Consider the following 17,762-nt stretch of genomic DNA (forward strand, 5'->3'; position numbering starts at 1 on the left):
TGATTTGGGGTTTTAGTAAGAAAAAAGAATATAAGTTTGTGCATGTGTGCATGTGCGTGTGTTAATAGTTTCCACAGTACTTTATCTTTGTTTCAACACCTAGCATAGTACTTGACACACAGTAGGTATTCTGTGTTTATGGGTTCAAAGATCAGGGATTTTTATATTTCCTGATCTTCACTCATCATCCAAACAGAATTATACACTCTTTTGTGATGCATCTTTTGTACTTCTACTATAGACTTTTATCATGTTGGTATTTGTTTCGTTAAATTTTTTATTTCCCTTTACTAAATCGCAACAGTCTAGACAGCAAGATCTTTTTTTTTTTTTTTTTTTTTTTTAAACAGAGTTTCACTCCCAGCCTGGAGTGCAATGGTGAGATCTTGGCTCACTGCAACCTCCACCTCCCAGGTTCAAGCCATTCTCCTGCTTCAGCCTCCCGAGTAGCTGGGATTACAGGCACTCACCATCATGCCCAGCTGATTTTTATATTTTTAGTAGAGACAGGGTTTCACCATGTTGGCCAGGCTGGTCTTGAACTCCTGACCTCAGATGATCCACCCGCCTTGGCCTCCCAAAGTGCTGAAATAACAGGTGTGAGCCACTGCGCTCAGCCAAGACCTTTTTTTTTTTTTTTTTTTTTTTAAGAGACAAAGTCTCACTCTCACCCAGGCTGGAATGCAGTGGTGGCATCAAAGCTCACTTCAGCCTCGAACTCCTGGGCTCAAGCAATCCTCCTGCCTCAGCCTCTTGAATAGATGAGGCTATTTTATTTTTGTAGAGACAGGGTCTCAACTGTGTTGCCCAGGCTGGTCTCAGACTCCTGGGCTCAAGTGATCCTCCCACCTTGGCCTCCCAAAGTGTCAGGATTACAGGTGTGAGCCTCTGTGCCTGGCTATACAACCATTTCATGCTCATCTCTGTTGCATGAACTTATGCAGAATCTCTGATGTATAGTAGCTGCTCAGTAGCTACTATGGGCAAGTGAATGAATTAATATGATGGGGAGATGGGGCTATGTGTATAAAACATGCATCTGTCTCCTTGGGAGTCCTTTTGTTTAGTTCACTGAGTACCTGCTTTGGAGGTTCTCATGTCTGCCATACAAGAGACATAAGGCCCTGTTATTAAGGGGTGCAGAGCCAAGAAAAAGGCCCCTCCATGCACAGCTTCTTTGTTCTGCAGCCTAGAGGCAGAGTTACCTCGATCCTGTTGAACTCATCAAAGCACGCCCATGCTCCAGCCTGTGCCAGCCCCTTGAAGAACTTCCCCATAGCTTTGTAATCCAAACCATCGGAGCAGTTGAAGACCACACACTAGAAAGAGGGAGGATGTGGGTATCATTCAGGGTGGATTCCATCCCATCTGAATTACCCCGTACCATTCAACAGCGGTGGGCTCCTCTCTCCTTGCTCTGCTTGAAGGAGCTGGGGCCCATGCTGCCTGTTAATGCTAAACCATCTTAAAGTTGATGCCTACTTCCCAGAGGAGGGGTGCAGAGAGGGCCTGGAAGAGAGGGAGGGGATAGATGGCATTTGCTTACCTGCTTAGCCAAGGCTTTGGCCAAATCTTTGGTGGTTTCTGTCTTGCCAGTCCCAGCTGGACCCTCTGGAGCACCCCCAAGGTTCAGCTTCAAAGCTCCCATCAGTGTCCTATGGGGAAGAAAATAGAACTTCAGTGCTTGAGGTCTAAGACACAGGAAAGAAACCGGCTTTTTATTTATTTTGACTCATACAAATATTTAGGTTAGTGCAAAAGTGATTGCAGTTTTTGCCATTGAAAGTAATGCTAAAAGCCGCGATGACTTTTGCACCAACCAAATAGTTAAAAATTTTCCAGATTATATGAGCAATATAATATCACTGTATTTTACTCGGCATTGTAACCTCAGAGCCCAGCACAGTGCCCAGCACATGAGTGGCACCCATGAATATTTGTTTGAATGAATAAATGAATACATGCATACCTATATAAATGAATCAAATAAAAGTGAGAATACTCATAAACCCCACATTCCAAAGATCACCAGTGCTAATGGAATGGTTAAAATATATTTCTCCAACTAGATTATGTATTCTTTTTTTTTCTTTTGAGACAGGTTCTCACTCTGTCGCCCGGGCTGGAGTGCAGAGGCATGGTCACAGCTCACTGCAGCCTTGACCCCCTGGGCCCAAGTGATACTCCCATCTCAGCCTCCCAAGTAGCTGGGACTTACAGGCACACACCACCACACCCAGTTAATTTTCATATTTTTTGTAGAGATGGGATTTTGCCACGTTGCCCAAGCAGGTTGGTCTCAAACTTCTGGGATCAAGTGATCCACCCACCTTGGCCTTCCAAAGTGCTGAGACTACAGGCGTGAGCCACCATGCCCAGCTAGATTATGAACTCTAAAGTTCAGGAATCATATTTGATTCCATTTCATAACCTCAGTAAATTAATACAGCTCCTGGCATGTAATAGGTGCAAGATAAATGTTAGAAATGAATGATGTAATAACTGTGGTTCCATGGCCCTTGGTATGAGTTTCTATGTTTTCATTTAGCACTCTATCTTGTAATCATTTGAATATGTCTCTCCCGACCCCCCAGTTAAGATTTAGGGTTTCTTGAGGTCATGCATGGTGCACAGGAAACCTCAAAAAATGGTTGTTGAATAATGAGTGGAATAAATAAATGAATGAAGAGCAAAAATCATAGACCATAAAAACCAAGTGGTTGAGGATTTTGAAGGGAGAAAATACTCCCAAGTATTAGTTTTACAATCTAAAAAACTCTCACTGTAAGGAAATATATAAAAGCAAAGAACATCTAAACATCACAAAACCGACAAGTTCACAAAATCCCGATCTCAAAGGCTGAGTTCCACAGAAAATGTCAGAGGACTTTGCTGAGCACAGAATGGCCAGCTTTTTTCATGAGACTGGCTGGCAGAGCATAGAGACCCCTTGGCTACGTTCTTGACCTCACTTCTTGTCTGTCTTATGGCCATAGGATCTCCAGGCACCATCTTGATTCCTGCCATTGGAGAGCCCTCTACGTTAAGGCCTGTGTCATGTTCACGGATGTGTACCAATATTCCACTTGTTGGTTCAAATATATTGATTTGCGCTAGAATTCCTACTGGGTTCTCATGTCTAGCCTGAAGACCTAGTTTGCATGCCCATCTTTGGGACTATGGAGAATCTAATAATCTGAAGTGTGAAGGGTAAAGGTAACCCAAGACATCCCTAACTTTCCTCCCCAGAGTCTTCTTCCCCTGGAGTTCTCCGTTCACCCCTCAGATCTAGGAGCTCCAGAATGTACCTGTAGCAGCGGTCGGTGAGGGGTGTGATCACCAGCCGGGGGGAGTTTCCCAGGTACTCATAGCCATACAAGGCTTCTGTGGTGATAATTTGCACCTGCACATCCTTGGCCACCCAGTAGTAGCGCAGCTGTGAGATCCATTGGAAATCATTCAGATCGGAGACCCTGTCCTCAGATAACTTGGCCACCACGTCGCGGGCTGTTGGGACACAGATGCAGAAACACGCACACAGAGCCATCAGAACTCTCCATCTTTGTAAGCTCCTCAGTTAGAAGTGGATGTTATCAAGGTCCCCCATTCTCCAAACTATTTTATTTTATTTTATTTTATTTTATTTATTTTTTGAGATGGAGTCTCGCTCTGTCCCCCATTCTGGAGTGCAATGGCGCAATCTCGGCTCGTTGCAACCTCTGCCTCCTGGGTTCAAGCGATTCTCCTGCCTCAGCCTCCCAAATTGCTGGGATTATAGGCGCACGCCACCACACCTGGCTAATTTTTGTATTTTTAGTAGAGATGGGGTTTCAACATGTTGGCCAGGCTGGTCTCCAACTTCTAACCTCAAGTGATCCACCTGCCTTGGCCTCCCAAAGTGCTGAGATTACAGGCGTGAGCCGCCGTGCCCGGCCCAAACAATTTTAGATTTCACAAGCCTCCTTGCCCACCCCCAACCTGCAGGCAGCAATATCTGTTAGAAGCTGGTCTTTGCTTTCTCCCAAAGCCAGGCAAAGAATCTGCTGCACTATCTTCTCTCAGACAGCACGGCAGAGGTATTAAAAGGTGCGTGCTCTGAAATCAGACTGGCTGCGTTCAAATTCTGATTCCACCATGACCTAGCTATGTGACTTTGGGCAAGTTCCTTGACCTCTCTGTTCTTCAGTTGTGTAATCTGTAAAATAGGGATAACATAGTACCTACATTATAGAGTTATCATGAGGATTAAATGAATATATAGGTACATACGTACATATCTACAGCTAGACACAATAGAGAGAGAAAGAGAGCTGTCCTTGGCATATGAAAATGTTATACAGGTACTAGCTATTGTTATCATCCCCAAATTCTTGGAAGTCTGAGCCAGAGGGCTTTGCAATGCATAGTGACTCCAAATTCCATCCTATTTCCAGTATAACCCTTTGGTCCCATTTCAGGCCCCTAGGATATCCTAAGAGAATGCAATCAGCGTGGCCTTAAATAGCAGGGGAAGGAAGCCCGAGAATCCATGATTAGATGTATCCTTTCCATCTGGGGGCCTGAGAAACCAGCTGGGAGATACATTTCTAGCTCTTCTTTTTTCTCTCATCGGACCGTAAGCCCTGATTTAATTTTATCCAAGTGACAGGGGCCTTGAAGTTGAAGAGTGGATCTAGGCTGATGAGAATCATTCATTATGTTTTTGGTAACTCAGGTGGAGAGCTATGGAGATCTCAGAGCTAGTACAGCCAACTCCAAATTAGGACCTCAGAAACGTCACTTTTCAAAGGGTTGCTTCCATTGAGCCTTTCCTTCCTCTCTGTGACAGAGTCTTCTTTATTACAGTAAAATAAAAAACCCTGCAGGGAAGAGTCCTTGAAGAAGATTATATCCACAGCTTTTTCTTCCTTCCCAAGGAATTTAATTCCCCTCCTGGCTCTTGGGTGAATATATAGGGGAACCACCTGATACGTTCTCCCAAGGAAGAGGGTATAGGGCAGGAGTATGGTATGCCTGAGGGATCGAAGAGGAAAGCGAATTTCAAGGGTTTGAGTTGGGGACGCCTTCACTATACAGTGTGTGTATGTGCACTTGCATGTGTGTGTGTGTATGTGCCATTGTGTGCATGTGTACATACATGCATGCTTGTGTTTGTGAACCCAACCACACTGGGGTACCCTGGGCAGTATAACCACATCTGCACCAATTATTCCTAATAGCTGAGTATGTGGCCGTGTGAAGAGCACATTTTCCCTTCTCTCTCCCTGATGTTATGCTGGTCTACCTAATGAAATCAGATTGAAGTGAGCATTAACCTGAGGGGAGTGAGATGCCATGAAATGCCAGTAGGGAGCTGGGTGTGTGAGCAAGAGACTCTGTTCCCAAGCAACAAGCCTGGTCCAGCCCTAGTTTCCTTGGTGATGGAGTGAGGGTGTGGGGGTGGTTTGTTTTATATAAAGACCCCAGTTTTTCCTCCTCCTCCTCCTCCTCTTCCTCCTCCTCTTCTTTTTAAAGGAGGAGCTGGAAGGCATCCTCTCTCACCACCCACTGCTTGCAACATTGCCCATTTCCAGTCCCTTAGGCTTGGAAGCAGACAGACATAGGCGATTCTGTTGCTTACTATTATAGCTGTATGCCTCTCAGCAAGTTAGTTACCTCTCTAAGCCCCAGGTTCTGAATCTGTGAAATATCTATGAAAATGAGATAATGTATGTCAACCACTTAGCACAAAGCCTGGCACCTAGCAAGCATTCAAAAATATTAGCTACGGCTAGCCAAGGAAATGATTCCACGTTGGTGAAGCTCAGAAATGACTTTGGCCATCATTGTCTCAGTACAAGCCCTGCTTGGAGGGTCCCTGGAAATCAGGTTGTGGATGGGAGAGGAAACACAGGTGGAGAGATGCAGAGCCCTTTGGCTCTCATCTTACTATCAGTTGGAGAAAGCTCTCCCTAATGAGGAAGGAAACCCTGAATTATTCCATCCAGGAGAACTGAGATGAGCAAGACTAGACTGCTTCTGCTGGACAGTCAGTAATGACAGGGGAAGCCCCCTGGCTTACCGTGGACATCGATGACCGTGAGGGCCCCGAGAGTGAGTCGAGCTCCACTGCTCAGCTTCCCTCGCACCAGCTGGACAATCTGCGCAATCTGATCATTGCTCTTTTTCAGAAAACCCTGGCAGGGGCAGAGGAGGGGACAACTGGTTACATTTGACTCTCCTCTGGTAATCCCCATGTCAAGAAATGGTACCATGGACCACCGGATGGCTCAGGCCAGACTCCTGGGTGTCATCCCTCAAATCCACCTTTTCCTTACCCCAGTCCTTAATCTCTGAATGAATTCCTAATGCATTATGCTGAAAGAGGCAAGATTTGGAAGGTTTCATACTGCATGATTTTATTTTTATAGTATTGTGGAAAAGGCAAAATTACAGGAGTGAGCAGAAAATACCTTGGTAATTACTGGAGGCTTGGAGTAGAGAATGCAACTGACTACAAAGGGCCTGAGGACATTTTTTTTGGGTGGTGTGGAACTGTCCTATATATTGATTGTGATGGCCTACACAAATGCATGTGTTTATCAAAACTGAGAACTGTATGCTAAAAAAGGTGAATTTCACTGTATATACCATAAATCAGAATTAACCTCCCAAACTGGAAACTTTTTCACATTAAAGAGACAAAGGAGCTATGAAAACAAAATGCAACATGTAATCCTAGATTGCATCCTGGACCAGAAAAAAAAAAAAAAAGACAGTAGGGCAATTGGCTAATTTTATTTATTTATTTATTTATTTTGAGACAGAGCCTGACTCAGCCTCCCAAATAGCTAGGACTACAGGTGTACACCACCACACTCAGCTAATCTTTGTATGTTTAGTAGAGATGGGGTTTTGCCATGTTGGCCAGGCTGGTCTCAAACTCCTGACCTCAAGTGATTCACCCACCTTGGCCTCCCAAAGTGCTGGGAATACAGGCATGAGCCACCATGCCCGGCCTGTCATTTCTTTTTCAAGATGACAAAATTTAAATTAGCCAATTTAGAAATCGTATCAGTAGAGTATAGAGTAGAGTATACTATAGAGTAGAGAATAAAATCGTATCAGTGTTGATTTCCTGATTTGGATAACTGTACTATGGTTGTCTAAGATGTTAATATATGAGGAATCTGGATGAAAGATATATGGAAATTCTTTGTATTATATTTTCAGCATTATTTATAAGTTTCATGTTATTTCAAATTAAAGAGGCAAAAAATAAAATAAAAAGAAAACTTAAAAAGGAAAAAAAGTAAGACCACCCTAGGTTAAAATCCTACCTTCCCTACTTTCTAGCTATGTGGCTCTTGGCAAATGATTTTATGCTTCTGAGTCTCAGTCTCCTGGTGTGTGTCAAATGCAGATTTTTTTTTTTTTTTTTGAGATGGGGTCTTGCTCTGTCACCTAGGCAGGAGTGTACAGGCACAAACATGGCTCACTGAAACCTCGACCTCCTGAGCTCAAGCAATCCTCCCACCTCAGCCGCCTGAGTAGCTGGGACCACAGGCACACACCATCACTCCTGGCTAACTATTTGTAGAGATGGGGTCTCACTGTGTTGCCCAGGCTGGTCTTGAACTCCTGGCCTCAAGCAATCCTCCCGCCTTGGCCTCCCAAACTATTGGGATTACAGGCATGAGCCACCGTATCCTGCCCTAAATCTAGATGATTATAGCTGCCTCTTCAAGCTGTGTTGAGGATTAAATGAGGTAGTGTATGTGGTGTTGGGGCTTCTCCCCACATCTCTCCTACCCACACCCATTCCTCAGCTATTATAGACCGAAGTGTCTTCCTGCTGGAATACACCATGCTGTTCATCTTCAGGCTTTTGCATACTCCAGGTCTTCTCTCTGGAACACTCTCCCTCCTATTTTCTGCTCAGCTAATCCCTACTTATATTTCAGGTCTTTTCTTAAACACCACTTTTCTGGGAAATCTTCCCCAATCCTAACTTCCCTCCCCTCACTCTCTTACTCTTTCCTTCCTTTTGTTTTCCTCCTTTCCTTCCTTCCTTCTTTTTTCCTCCCTTCCTTCCTTCCTCCCTCCCTCCCTCTCTCCCTTCCTTCCTTCCTTCTTTAAACCCTCCCTCCCTCCCTGCCTCCCTCCCTTTCCATACTTACTGGATGTCTGTTCTTTCCTTATCACAGTTCTATAAAAGAGCCTTTTTCTCTCTCCCACTAGACTATAAATCCATGAGGACAGGGACTATGTCTGTCTCATTCACATCTAATTACCTTCGTTAGCAGCAGTACCAGCACAGAGCAGATGCCAAATCAATATTTGTTAAATGAATAATAAATGGTTGGAGGAAGGGAAGGATGATTATTCTGTGTCAACACCTGCTTCCTTTAGGATACGGAGGCACATCACACAGCATGCATGCACACCAGGGCCTGGATGTATGATGGGAAACATTCTCCCTAACTATGGGTGGGAAAACTGGGGCACATGAATCCACCTCCATCACAAAAAGTCAGAGATACCATCACAAAAGTCAGAGGATTTTAGTTTCTAAAGTTTGAAATGATGTATGTGAAAGCAGTTTGCATGTGTACAGTGCAATATGTCTATTAGGATTTATCAATATGGAATCTGTATAAGTTTAAACACTGGCCAAATATTAATGTTCTAATTTCAATTTATACAGCAAAATATAGGAAATTAAAACATATTCTAATCCATAGCCAATCCTCTAAGAGGAGTAACAGGAGGTCTGGTGAGATATTCATGGAGAATCAAACCATGGAAGAAAGGCTGAGTATGAAGTTTTCATTCATCCATTTAACAAATATTTGGTCAGGCATGGTGGCTCCCAGCACTTTGGGAGGCTGAGGCAAGGAGGATTGCTTGAGGCCAGGAGTTCGAGACCACCCTGGCCAACATAGTGAGACCCCGTCTCTAGTTTAAAAAATAGAAAAAGTTTAAAAACAAACAAACAAATCCCCAAATATTTATTGATCATCTACTCTGTGCTGGGCACTGTATTAACCCCTGGAAATATAATAGTGAGCAGAGCAGACATAGCTTCTTCCCTGCAGGGCTTACAGCCTCATGTCTAAGTACCGAATCATTTACTGGCATCTCATTTAACCCTCCCACAATATTATGATGTGGTGTGACAATTCCTTGCATGTTACAGACAAGGAGCTTGAGAGTCGGGTTAAGTTGCTCATGGTCACGCAGCTAACAAGAGACAGTGTCAGGATTTGAACTCAAGTCCATCAGGTCTTAACAGTCAAGCATTGGCATCAATTGGCTGGGAATATGTGTATTTGGATCTGAGGATAAACAGATGCTTGAGTACACTTGGTCACAAGAGAAAGCTGAAGGAAGGACGGGAGGTGGGTTCATTCAGGAGGGAGTAGGGGTGATGAGAAGGAGGCTGTAAAGGAGAAGGAGAGGAAAACGGCGGCCCCTTGGCTTAGGAAGAATATAGGAGGTCTCCCTTGGTGGAAATTCTGCCAGGTTGGCCCCCAGAAGCCAAGGGTATAAGACTTAGAATCCTGCAGTCCAGAATTTCTGTCTGGGAAGGACTATCAGAGGTCTCATACCATAGAATTGCAGGACAGCTCGAATCCCAAATTCTACATCCCACTGTCCTCATGGGAACCCTGATGTCTGTGATGCTGAGACCAAATGATTTTTGTTTAGACAACAAAACATGGCTACTCTAATTATACGTCATTCAAATCGTAATTGATGCTTGGATCTCTTCTGTAAGCTTTGCAGCAAGTTCACTTACCAGTAAGGTATTTTCCCCCAGGGCTTGGGACACCTCCTGGGTCCAAAAGATGGAGGAGACACAGATAACCACCTGTCCAGGCCACTGTAAGACCCAGTGATTTCGAGGGACCTGGAAAAGCACAGTGGGCATGTTATAGGATCAGTTCACATGTGGTTTAAACTGAGTTTATGAAAACATGCCCCAACCACCTCACCACCGCAACAAAAACAAAATCTTCCCCCATCCTCAGACGCTACAAGGCTTGACATCTCTGGAATTACTGATTTATGTCTTCCTTTCTGAGTTTTATGAAGAAGAAAAAGAAGAAACACCAATCATCTCATCAACTTTGCATTTTTTCCATGCTCCCATTCATCAAATTTTTCCATAGTTATAATCAAGGTGATGTTCAGAGAGTTCTCATAACTACTGTTTTTTAATGGCTACATAATATTGCAGTGCTGAGTCACAATTTTCTTAGCTGTTTCTCCACCCCACAATTCTTTCCCTCAAGCTACAGATCAGGAGTGGGCAAACTATGTATATAAATTTTTTCATAAATAAAGTTGTATTGAAATACAGCCGCAGCATACAAAAGAATGAGTTCATATCCTTTGCAGGGACGTGGATGAAGCTGGAAGCCATCATTCTCAGCAAACTAACACGGGAACAGAAAACCAAACACTGCATGTTCTCACTCATAAGTGGGAGTTGAACAATGAGAAGACATGGACACAAGGAGGAGAACATCACACACTGGGGCCTGTTAGGAGGTGGCGGGGCAAGGAGAGGGAGAGCATTAGGACAAATACCTAATGCATGTGGGGCTTAAAACCTATATGATAGGTTGATAGGTGCAGCAAACCACCATGGTACATGTATACCTACGTAACAGACCTGCATGTTCTGCACATGTATCCCAGAACTTAAAGTAAAATAGAATAAAATTTAAAAATTTTTTTAAAAAAAGAAATACAGCCATGCCCATCATTTAAATATTGTCTGATGCTTTTGTGCTACAAGGGCAAAGCTACAGTACCCATTTACTATATATACGTGTCTTATAACATTATGTTGTATACCTTAAATATACGCAATAAAATTTATTTAAAAAAATAGTTGCATTGGGAATGTGGCCTGCAGAGTTGAAAATATTTACTATCTGGCTCTTTACAGAAAAAGTTTGATCTGAGGATAAAATTTGATAGATTTGATTTGGATGAAATAATTTCATACCGGTAACTGCTTTTCTTTAATTTTTGATTCAGAGCATGTCATAGGAAAAGGGATTGGTCTTTCATTTTACAATGCAAATACTGTGTGGGGACAGCAGGGTCAGTCCCCAGGACTTTAGTGTGAGGGTGTTGAGTATTGCTTTGTTCTGTGGGTGCTGGGAATAAGAAAGTAAGAAAGGTAGAGTCAGTCAGCCGGGCGCAGTGACTCATGCCTGTAATCCCAGCACTTTGGGAGACCGAGGCAAGTGGATCATTTGAGGTCAGGAGTTCGAGACCAGCCTGGCCAACATGGTGAAACTACATCTTTACGAAAAATACAAAAATTAGCCAGGTGTGGTGGTGGTTGCCTGTAGTCCTAGCTACTTGGGAGGCTGAGGCAGGAGAATCGCTTGAACCCAGGAGGTGGAGGTTGCAGTGAGCCAAGATCGTACCACTGTATTCCAGCCCTGGGAGACAGAGTGAGACTCCATCTCAAAAAAAAAAAAAAAAAAAAAGAAGAAAGAGAGCTAGAGTCGCTCAACGTGAATGTGACTACAGGCTGGGTACCAAGTTATTCTGATAGATTCTTTTGTCTTAAGCCTTACGTCATACCTATTTCCCTTTAAGCTTTGGGAACATAATGAGTTATGCCATTCAGGGCATCTGTAAGGTAAATGAATTATTAATTGGAAGGGACTCTAAATAGACCTCGTGCCATTAATCCCATTGGACAAAAAGTACTGGTCTGTGGCAACCAGAGGGTTCCAGCTAACCCTCTTCTCTTGCATCACCTGCTTCTAACTGCCAATATTTCACCAGGAATAGGTTCATTGCCCCAGGGTTCACAAGTAAAGGAAAGAGAGGTGCACAGGGACAGGTTTTGGTAGAAAGCAGAGGGTCCAAGCAAACTACTGATACATGAACCTTCTCCCCAATGTTCTCTTTAGTGCACTAGTGTCCTGGCCTGTGTACCCCGATTCTTGTTTACCTTGACATATGCTTCAATCCCAAGTCCAATGACTTCTCGCATACTGGCCAGCATCATCTGCTCCACCTGCTGGAGCCACTTTTCCACCATGCCCTATGGAGCAAGACAGACAGAGAGAGGGTGCAGCAGCCAAAGCCCAGAAGGAGGGAGAGTGGGCAGAACACAGCTTTCTCTCTGCACACGGCTGGAGGGATGCCAAAGGCTTGGCACCTTTTCAAGTCAATATTCTCTGTCTCCCCGTTCTTTTTTTCTTTTCTTTCTTTTTTTTTTTTTTTTTTTTGATATAGTCTCGCTCTGTCACCAGGCTGGAGTGCAGTGTCATGATCTCGGCTCACTGCAACCTCCGACTCCCTGGTTCAAGCGATTCTCCTGCCTCAGCCCCCCGAGTAGCTGGGATTACAGGCGTGCACCACCACCGCGGCTGATGAATTTTGTATTTTTAGTAGAGACGGGGTTTCACCATGTTGGCCAAGATGGTCTTGACCTCCTGACCTCGTGATCTGCCCACCTCAGCCTCCAAAGTGCTGGGATTACAGGTGTGAACCACTGCACCTGGTCTCTTTTTTTTTTTTTTTTTTAAAGAGAGAGACAGAGCCTTGCTCTGTCATCCAGACTGGAGTGCAGTGGCACGATCCTGGCTCACTGCAGCCTTGAACTCCTGGGCCCAAGTGACTCTCCTGACTCAGCCTCCTGAGTAACTGGGACTACAGGCACATGCCACCATGCCCGGCTAACTTTTAAATTTTTCTATAGTGCCGTGGTCTCTCTATATTGCCCAGGCTGGTCTTGATTTCCTGGCCTCAAGAGATCCTCCTGCCTCAGCCTCCCAAAGTGCTGGGATTACAGGTGTGAGCCATGGCACCTGGCCTTGGCCCCAGCCAATATTCCAATATTCTTTATCTGCTTTACACTTATTTTCTGTATTCTCAGAAGCATATGCCTTCTAAAGGGGCGATAGGCCTTTTTTTTTTTTTTTTTTTTTTTGAGACGGAGTTTCACTCTCATCACCCAAGGCTGGAGTGCAATGGTGTGATCTCGGCTCATTGCAACTTCCGCCTCCTGGGTTCAAGCGATTCTCCTGCCTCAGCCTCCCAAGTCGCTGGGATTACAGCGTCTGCCACTACACCTGGCTTTTTAGTAGAGACAGGGTTTCGCCATGTTGGCCAGGCTGGTCTCAAACTCCTGACCTTAGGTGATTCACCCGCCTCGGCCTCCCAAAGTGCTGGGATTACAGGTGCAAGCCACCGCGCCCGGCCCATTTTTTAATATGCATTACTTTCTTGTCATTTTCTGAAACAGACAACTTCTCAGAAGGCAAATGAAACATTTATGTCAGTTCATAAAATAAATTGCATCTTTTAAATGAACAGCTCTGATTCATGCATTATTCCAGTGGGTCTCAAACTTTGCTGTTCCTTGAAATCACTTGGAGATCTTTTAAAAATACTGATGACTGACTCCCACCCCTAGACTTCCTGATTTAATTGGTATGGGATGCAACCTGGTCATTTGGATTTTGATTAAAACTCCATAGGGAAATTCAAATATGCCCCAAATTATTCAGTGTTAGAATTTCAGGTAACTGTAGCTATTGACTTCAGGTGCTTGTAAGCTAGCTGGTGTCTGCATTGGTAATGTGACTCCTGGTTGCTGCAGTTTATATGCGTGGGTGGCAAAAACAGTCAACAAAGCAAGGCTCAGCTTGCTTGTCTATTTCCACTTGAGGGTGCTGTCACTGAGCAGAAATGGAAGTAATTTATACTTTACTCATTATATAAGGACATATGTATGAAAACCTGAGTTAAGTAGCATTATAGCTCTCATTGATTCTATGATGTTTTATTGATCTTTAAAATGAATGCCCCAGGAAGCTACCTGTCTAACTGAATCACTTTCAACTGAACTCTGCACATGGAAATCTAAACAGCATCGGCTGTTTGGATCTGATTCCTGCAATTGACTCCACATCGAGTTGGGTTAAAATCCACACATTTAATATGTCATGTGGATTGCAGTGGAATCCCCATCTTAGAGATGGGTACACTGAGACTCAGAAAGATTGAGTAACTTCTCCAAACCTTCAGTCGTTACATCGTAGAACCCAAGTGTTCCATACCCCAGGCAGTCTGGTGCTTAGTCCCAGTGCTTAGCCAATACGCTCTCTGATTTACTCTGTTATGGAGAAAAGAACCAAAAATGGGTAAGAGGAGTTACCTTGGCATTAGCTGGGTAGATTTTCTGTATGAATGGAACAGTTTCTTTTTCCGAGCTGATCATGCCCACAATTTCCAGATTGTCTGTAAACTCAAGCTTGGCAATTCCTTCAAAGCACTTCTTCAAGTGCGGCTGCACTCGGAGAGGGTCCTTTGTCTCAGACAAGATTTCCAGCAGCTCATCATTTGATAGGAAGAAGAATCTATTTCAAAGCAAAGAAAGATGGTAACTGGAACCTCTTCCAAGAACTTTTTCTAGCAAGGTGATACTTTCTGACAGGTAGTCTGCACCTACGTGAATACCAGTTATGTCTTGCGGTCTTCACAAAGGCCCACTCTCTTTTATCACTTTTCATCTGGGGCATGGAAGGTGGAGTTTTGCTTTTCTTAAGAGATGAGGTCTTGCCATATTGCCCAGGCTAGACTTGAACTCCTGGGCTCAAGCAATCCTCTCTCCTCAGCCTCCTGAGTAGCTGGGATTACTGGCATGAGACATTACACCCAGCTTGGAGATGGTTTTGACTCTGAGATACCACACTTGATCTTAGTCAAAAGATCAAGAAGCGATGGTTTTGAGTCTGACAGCAAAAGAAAGAATAAAAGCTGGCATGTGTGGGTTTAATAGGACTGGGGGATGGGTGCTATCAGTTGAAAGGAGCCCGGATAGAACAGCAATTCTCAACTTTGGCTGCACTTTAGAATCACCTGGGGAGCTTATACAAAATTCCAGAGCCACAGTCCCACTGTCCAGAGATTCTAATAGAATTGATCTGGGGGTGCGGCTGATGAAATTTGTATTTTTTTAAATTTCAGGTCATTCTAATGTGCAGTCAGTGTTGAGAACCGCTGGGTAGGGGCAGGAGAGAGAGACTTCCTTGTCTTTCCTTCTCTCCATCCGTGCAAGAACATTGTATAGGCATGATACAACAAAGCAAATGTTAATAATGAGCCTGTTTACATGCAGAGGCCTCTACCACATTTTTTATTATTTTATTTTATTTATTTATTTATTTATTTTATTTGAGACAGGGTTTGTCTCTGTCACCCGGCCTGGAGTGCAGTGGTGCAATCCTGGCTCACTACAGCCTTGACCTCCAGGGCTCAAGCAATTCTCCCACCTCAGCCTCCCGAGTAGCTGGGACTACAGGCGCATGCCACCACACCCAGCTAATTTTTGTATACTTTGTAGAGATGGGGTCTTGCTATGTTGCCCAGGCTAGTCTCAAACTCCTGGGCTCAAGTGATCCATCCACCTCACCTCCCAGAGTACTAGGACTGTAAATGTGAGCCACTGCACTCAGCCCTCTACTATCTTTTAAATTAGAGATAATAAGACAATTTCATCTCTTGTTCAGGCCTAAAAGCAGCAACAACAAACCTTCAGAAAATGTCCAATATTCAAACCTGTACTGTGACCATCAGGCTGAAAGTTCTATGATGGAGGGACTGTGTGATTACAGTCTTTACCAAATATGGTGGATTACAAAAATGGCCACGATATTTACAGTTCCTCTCATAAACGGGTGGAGTCTGTTTTCACATTTCTCAAACTTCAGCTGGCTCTGTGTCTTGCTTTGGCTAACAGAATGTAAGTGAACATGAGTCTGTGCAAGTTCTAAGCCTAGGCATCAAGAGGCCATGATGCTTTCACTCTTGCTGCTCTTAGGAACCCTGTGACCACCACCATATAAATAAACCCAGGCTAGTCTTCTACAGGATAAAAGACATGTGGCCCAACTACCTGTTGTCCAGCCAGTAGGAAGCCAATGACCAGACAAGCAATTAAGGATGCTGACTGATGGCTGACTGCAGTCACGAGTGAGCCGCAGTGAGGCCAGAAGAACCACCCAGCCAAGCCCAGCTCAATCTGCCAACCTAGAGAATTATGAGCTAAATACATGATTGTTGTTTCACACCTCTAACTTTTGGGGTCATTTGTTACTCAGCAAAGCAAACGAATACACTGTATCTACAGTGTTGAGCAAGTAGAAAGAGTAATAATTATTTGTTGCTGATCAACTAACAAATATCCAGTGAGATGTCAATTTCTCCCACTCCCAAGTGAAATTCAAATGGGTGATCTCTATGGATATACACTCCCTCTATCTCCATCATGTGCTATAATGAATAAGGCTCAATGGCCATAACAGTAATAATACATTCGTATAATTTAAAATTAAAATCTTTTTTTAGCAATCTGTATTTTCAAGATGAAATTAACTTAAATTACGTGGCTATCAAAAACATTCTCAAAGTGTTTGCTGAGAGTGTTTAATTTTATTTTATAAAAATGCATAAAGAAATATTGAGGTGTGTGTGTGTGTGTGTGTGTGTGTGTGTGTGTGTGTGTGTGTGTGTTTCACTTAGGGTAAAAATGTGGCTCATAGAGGTTAAATGGCTGAATATCTTATCCAGACTTCCTGGGTATCAATTCTAGCTTGATAATTTTACCAGTCTTGTATCTTTGGGCAAATCATTATTTTCTCATTTATAAAACAGGGACAATAATAATGTTCCCAAACCCATAAGAGTATTACAAAGATTAAATTAGTTAGTTAATAAGTGTAAAGCACTTAGAGCAGGGTCCCAGTGTAAGGAAATGCTATATTAGTGCTATTATTCACATTATTTTTTGAGAGAGAGTCTCGCTCTGTCATCCAGGCTGGAGTGCAGTGGCGCCATCTTGGCTCACCACAATCTCTGCCTCCCGGGTTCAAGCAATTCTCCTGCCTCAGCCTCCCAAATAGCTGGGATTACAGGCACCCACCACCACGCCCAGCTAATTTTTGTATTTTCAGTGGAGACAGGGTTTCATCATGTTGGCCAGGCTGGTCTCGAACTCCCAGCCTCACGTGATCTGCCCACTTCGGCCTCCCAAAGTGCTAGGATTACAGGCAGGAGCCACCATGCCCGGTCTATTATTCATATTTTAATTAGAAATAACAGGAGTGGGTCTAGAACTAGAAGCCCAAACCTCAGGTGTTTCCTGAGTTTAATCTCTTCCCAAGCCTTATGCGTCGAAACCAGGGTTCCTTCCACTATAACGTGCTGTCCAATACAAAAGCTATTAGCCACATGTGGCTATTTACATTAAAAAGTAATATTAACTAAGTTAAAAATTGGCTTCCTCAGTCACCTCAGCCACATATAAAGTGCTCAGTGGCCACTGGCAGCTAAGGGCTACTGTACTGGACAGTACGGACAAAAAACATTCCTATCATTGCAGAAAGTTCATTGGATAATGCTGAATTGAATAAATACCAAAGATACTTCTGAGTTTGTTTGTTTGTTTGTTTATTTATTTATTTATTTATTTGAGACGGAGTCTTGCTCTGTTGCCCAGGCTGGAGTGCAGTGGTATGATCTCGGCTCACTGCAACATCCACCTCCCAGGTTCAAGCAATTCTCCTGCCTTAGCCTCCCAAGTAGCTGGGATTACAGGTGCCCCCCACCACACCTGGCTAATTTTTGTATTTTTAGTAGAGGCAGTGTTTCAACATGTTGGCCAGGCTGGTCTTGAACTCCTGACCTCGGGTGATCCACCGCCTCGGCCTCCCAAAGTGCTGGGATTACAGGCATAAGCC

General features: G+C 43.8%; 1 protein-coding gene across 2 annotated transcripts in view; it reads right to left on the minus strand.

The window, feature by feature from the left end:
* DNAH3 (dynein axonemal heavy chain 3) overlaps positions 1-17,762 on the minus strand; it is a 220,705-nt gene that overhangs the window by 109,792 nt on the left and 93,151 nt on the right. For both annotated transcript variants that reach the window (XM_055365425.2, XM_063700040.1), the window contains 7 exons: positions 14,180-14,381; positions 11,966-12,058; positions 9,782-9,892; positions 6,062-6,176; positions 3,309-3,507; positions 1,547-1,655; positions 1,206-1,319 (listed from right to left, as the gene is read on the minus strand). In XM_055365425.2, the coding sequence (XP_055221400.2) occupies positions 1,206-1,319; positions 1,547-1,655; positions 3,309-3,507; positions 6,062-6,176; positions 9,782-9,892; positions 11,966-12,058; positions 14,180-14,381 (943 nt within the window). The remainder of the gene's footprint in view (positions 1-1,205; positions 1,320-1,546; positions 1,656-3,308; positions 3,508-6,061; positions 6,177-9,781; positions 9,893-11,965; positions 12,059-14,179; positions 14,382-17,762) is intronic.

This window comes from Gorilla gorilla, chromosome 18, assembly GCF_029281585.2.
Source record: "Gorilla gorilla gorilla isolate KB3781 chromosome 18, NHGRI_mGorGor1-v2.1_pri, whole genome shotgun sequence".
In the NCBI taxonomy this organism is placed as follows: Eukaryota; Metazoa; Chordata; class Mammalia; order Primates; family Hominidae; genus Gorilla; species Gorilla gorilla.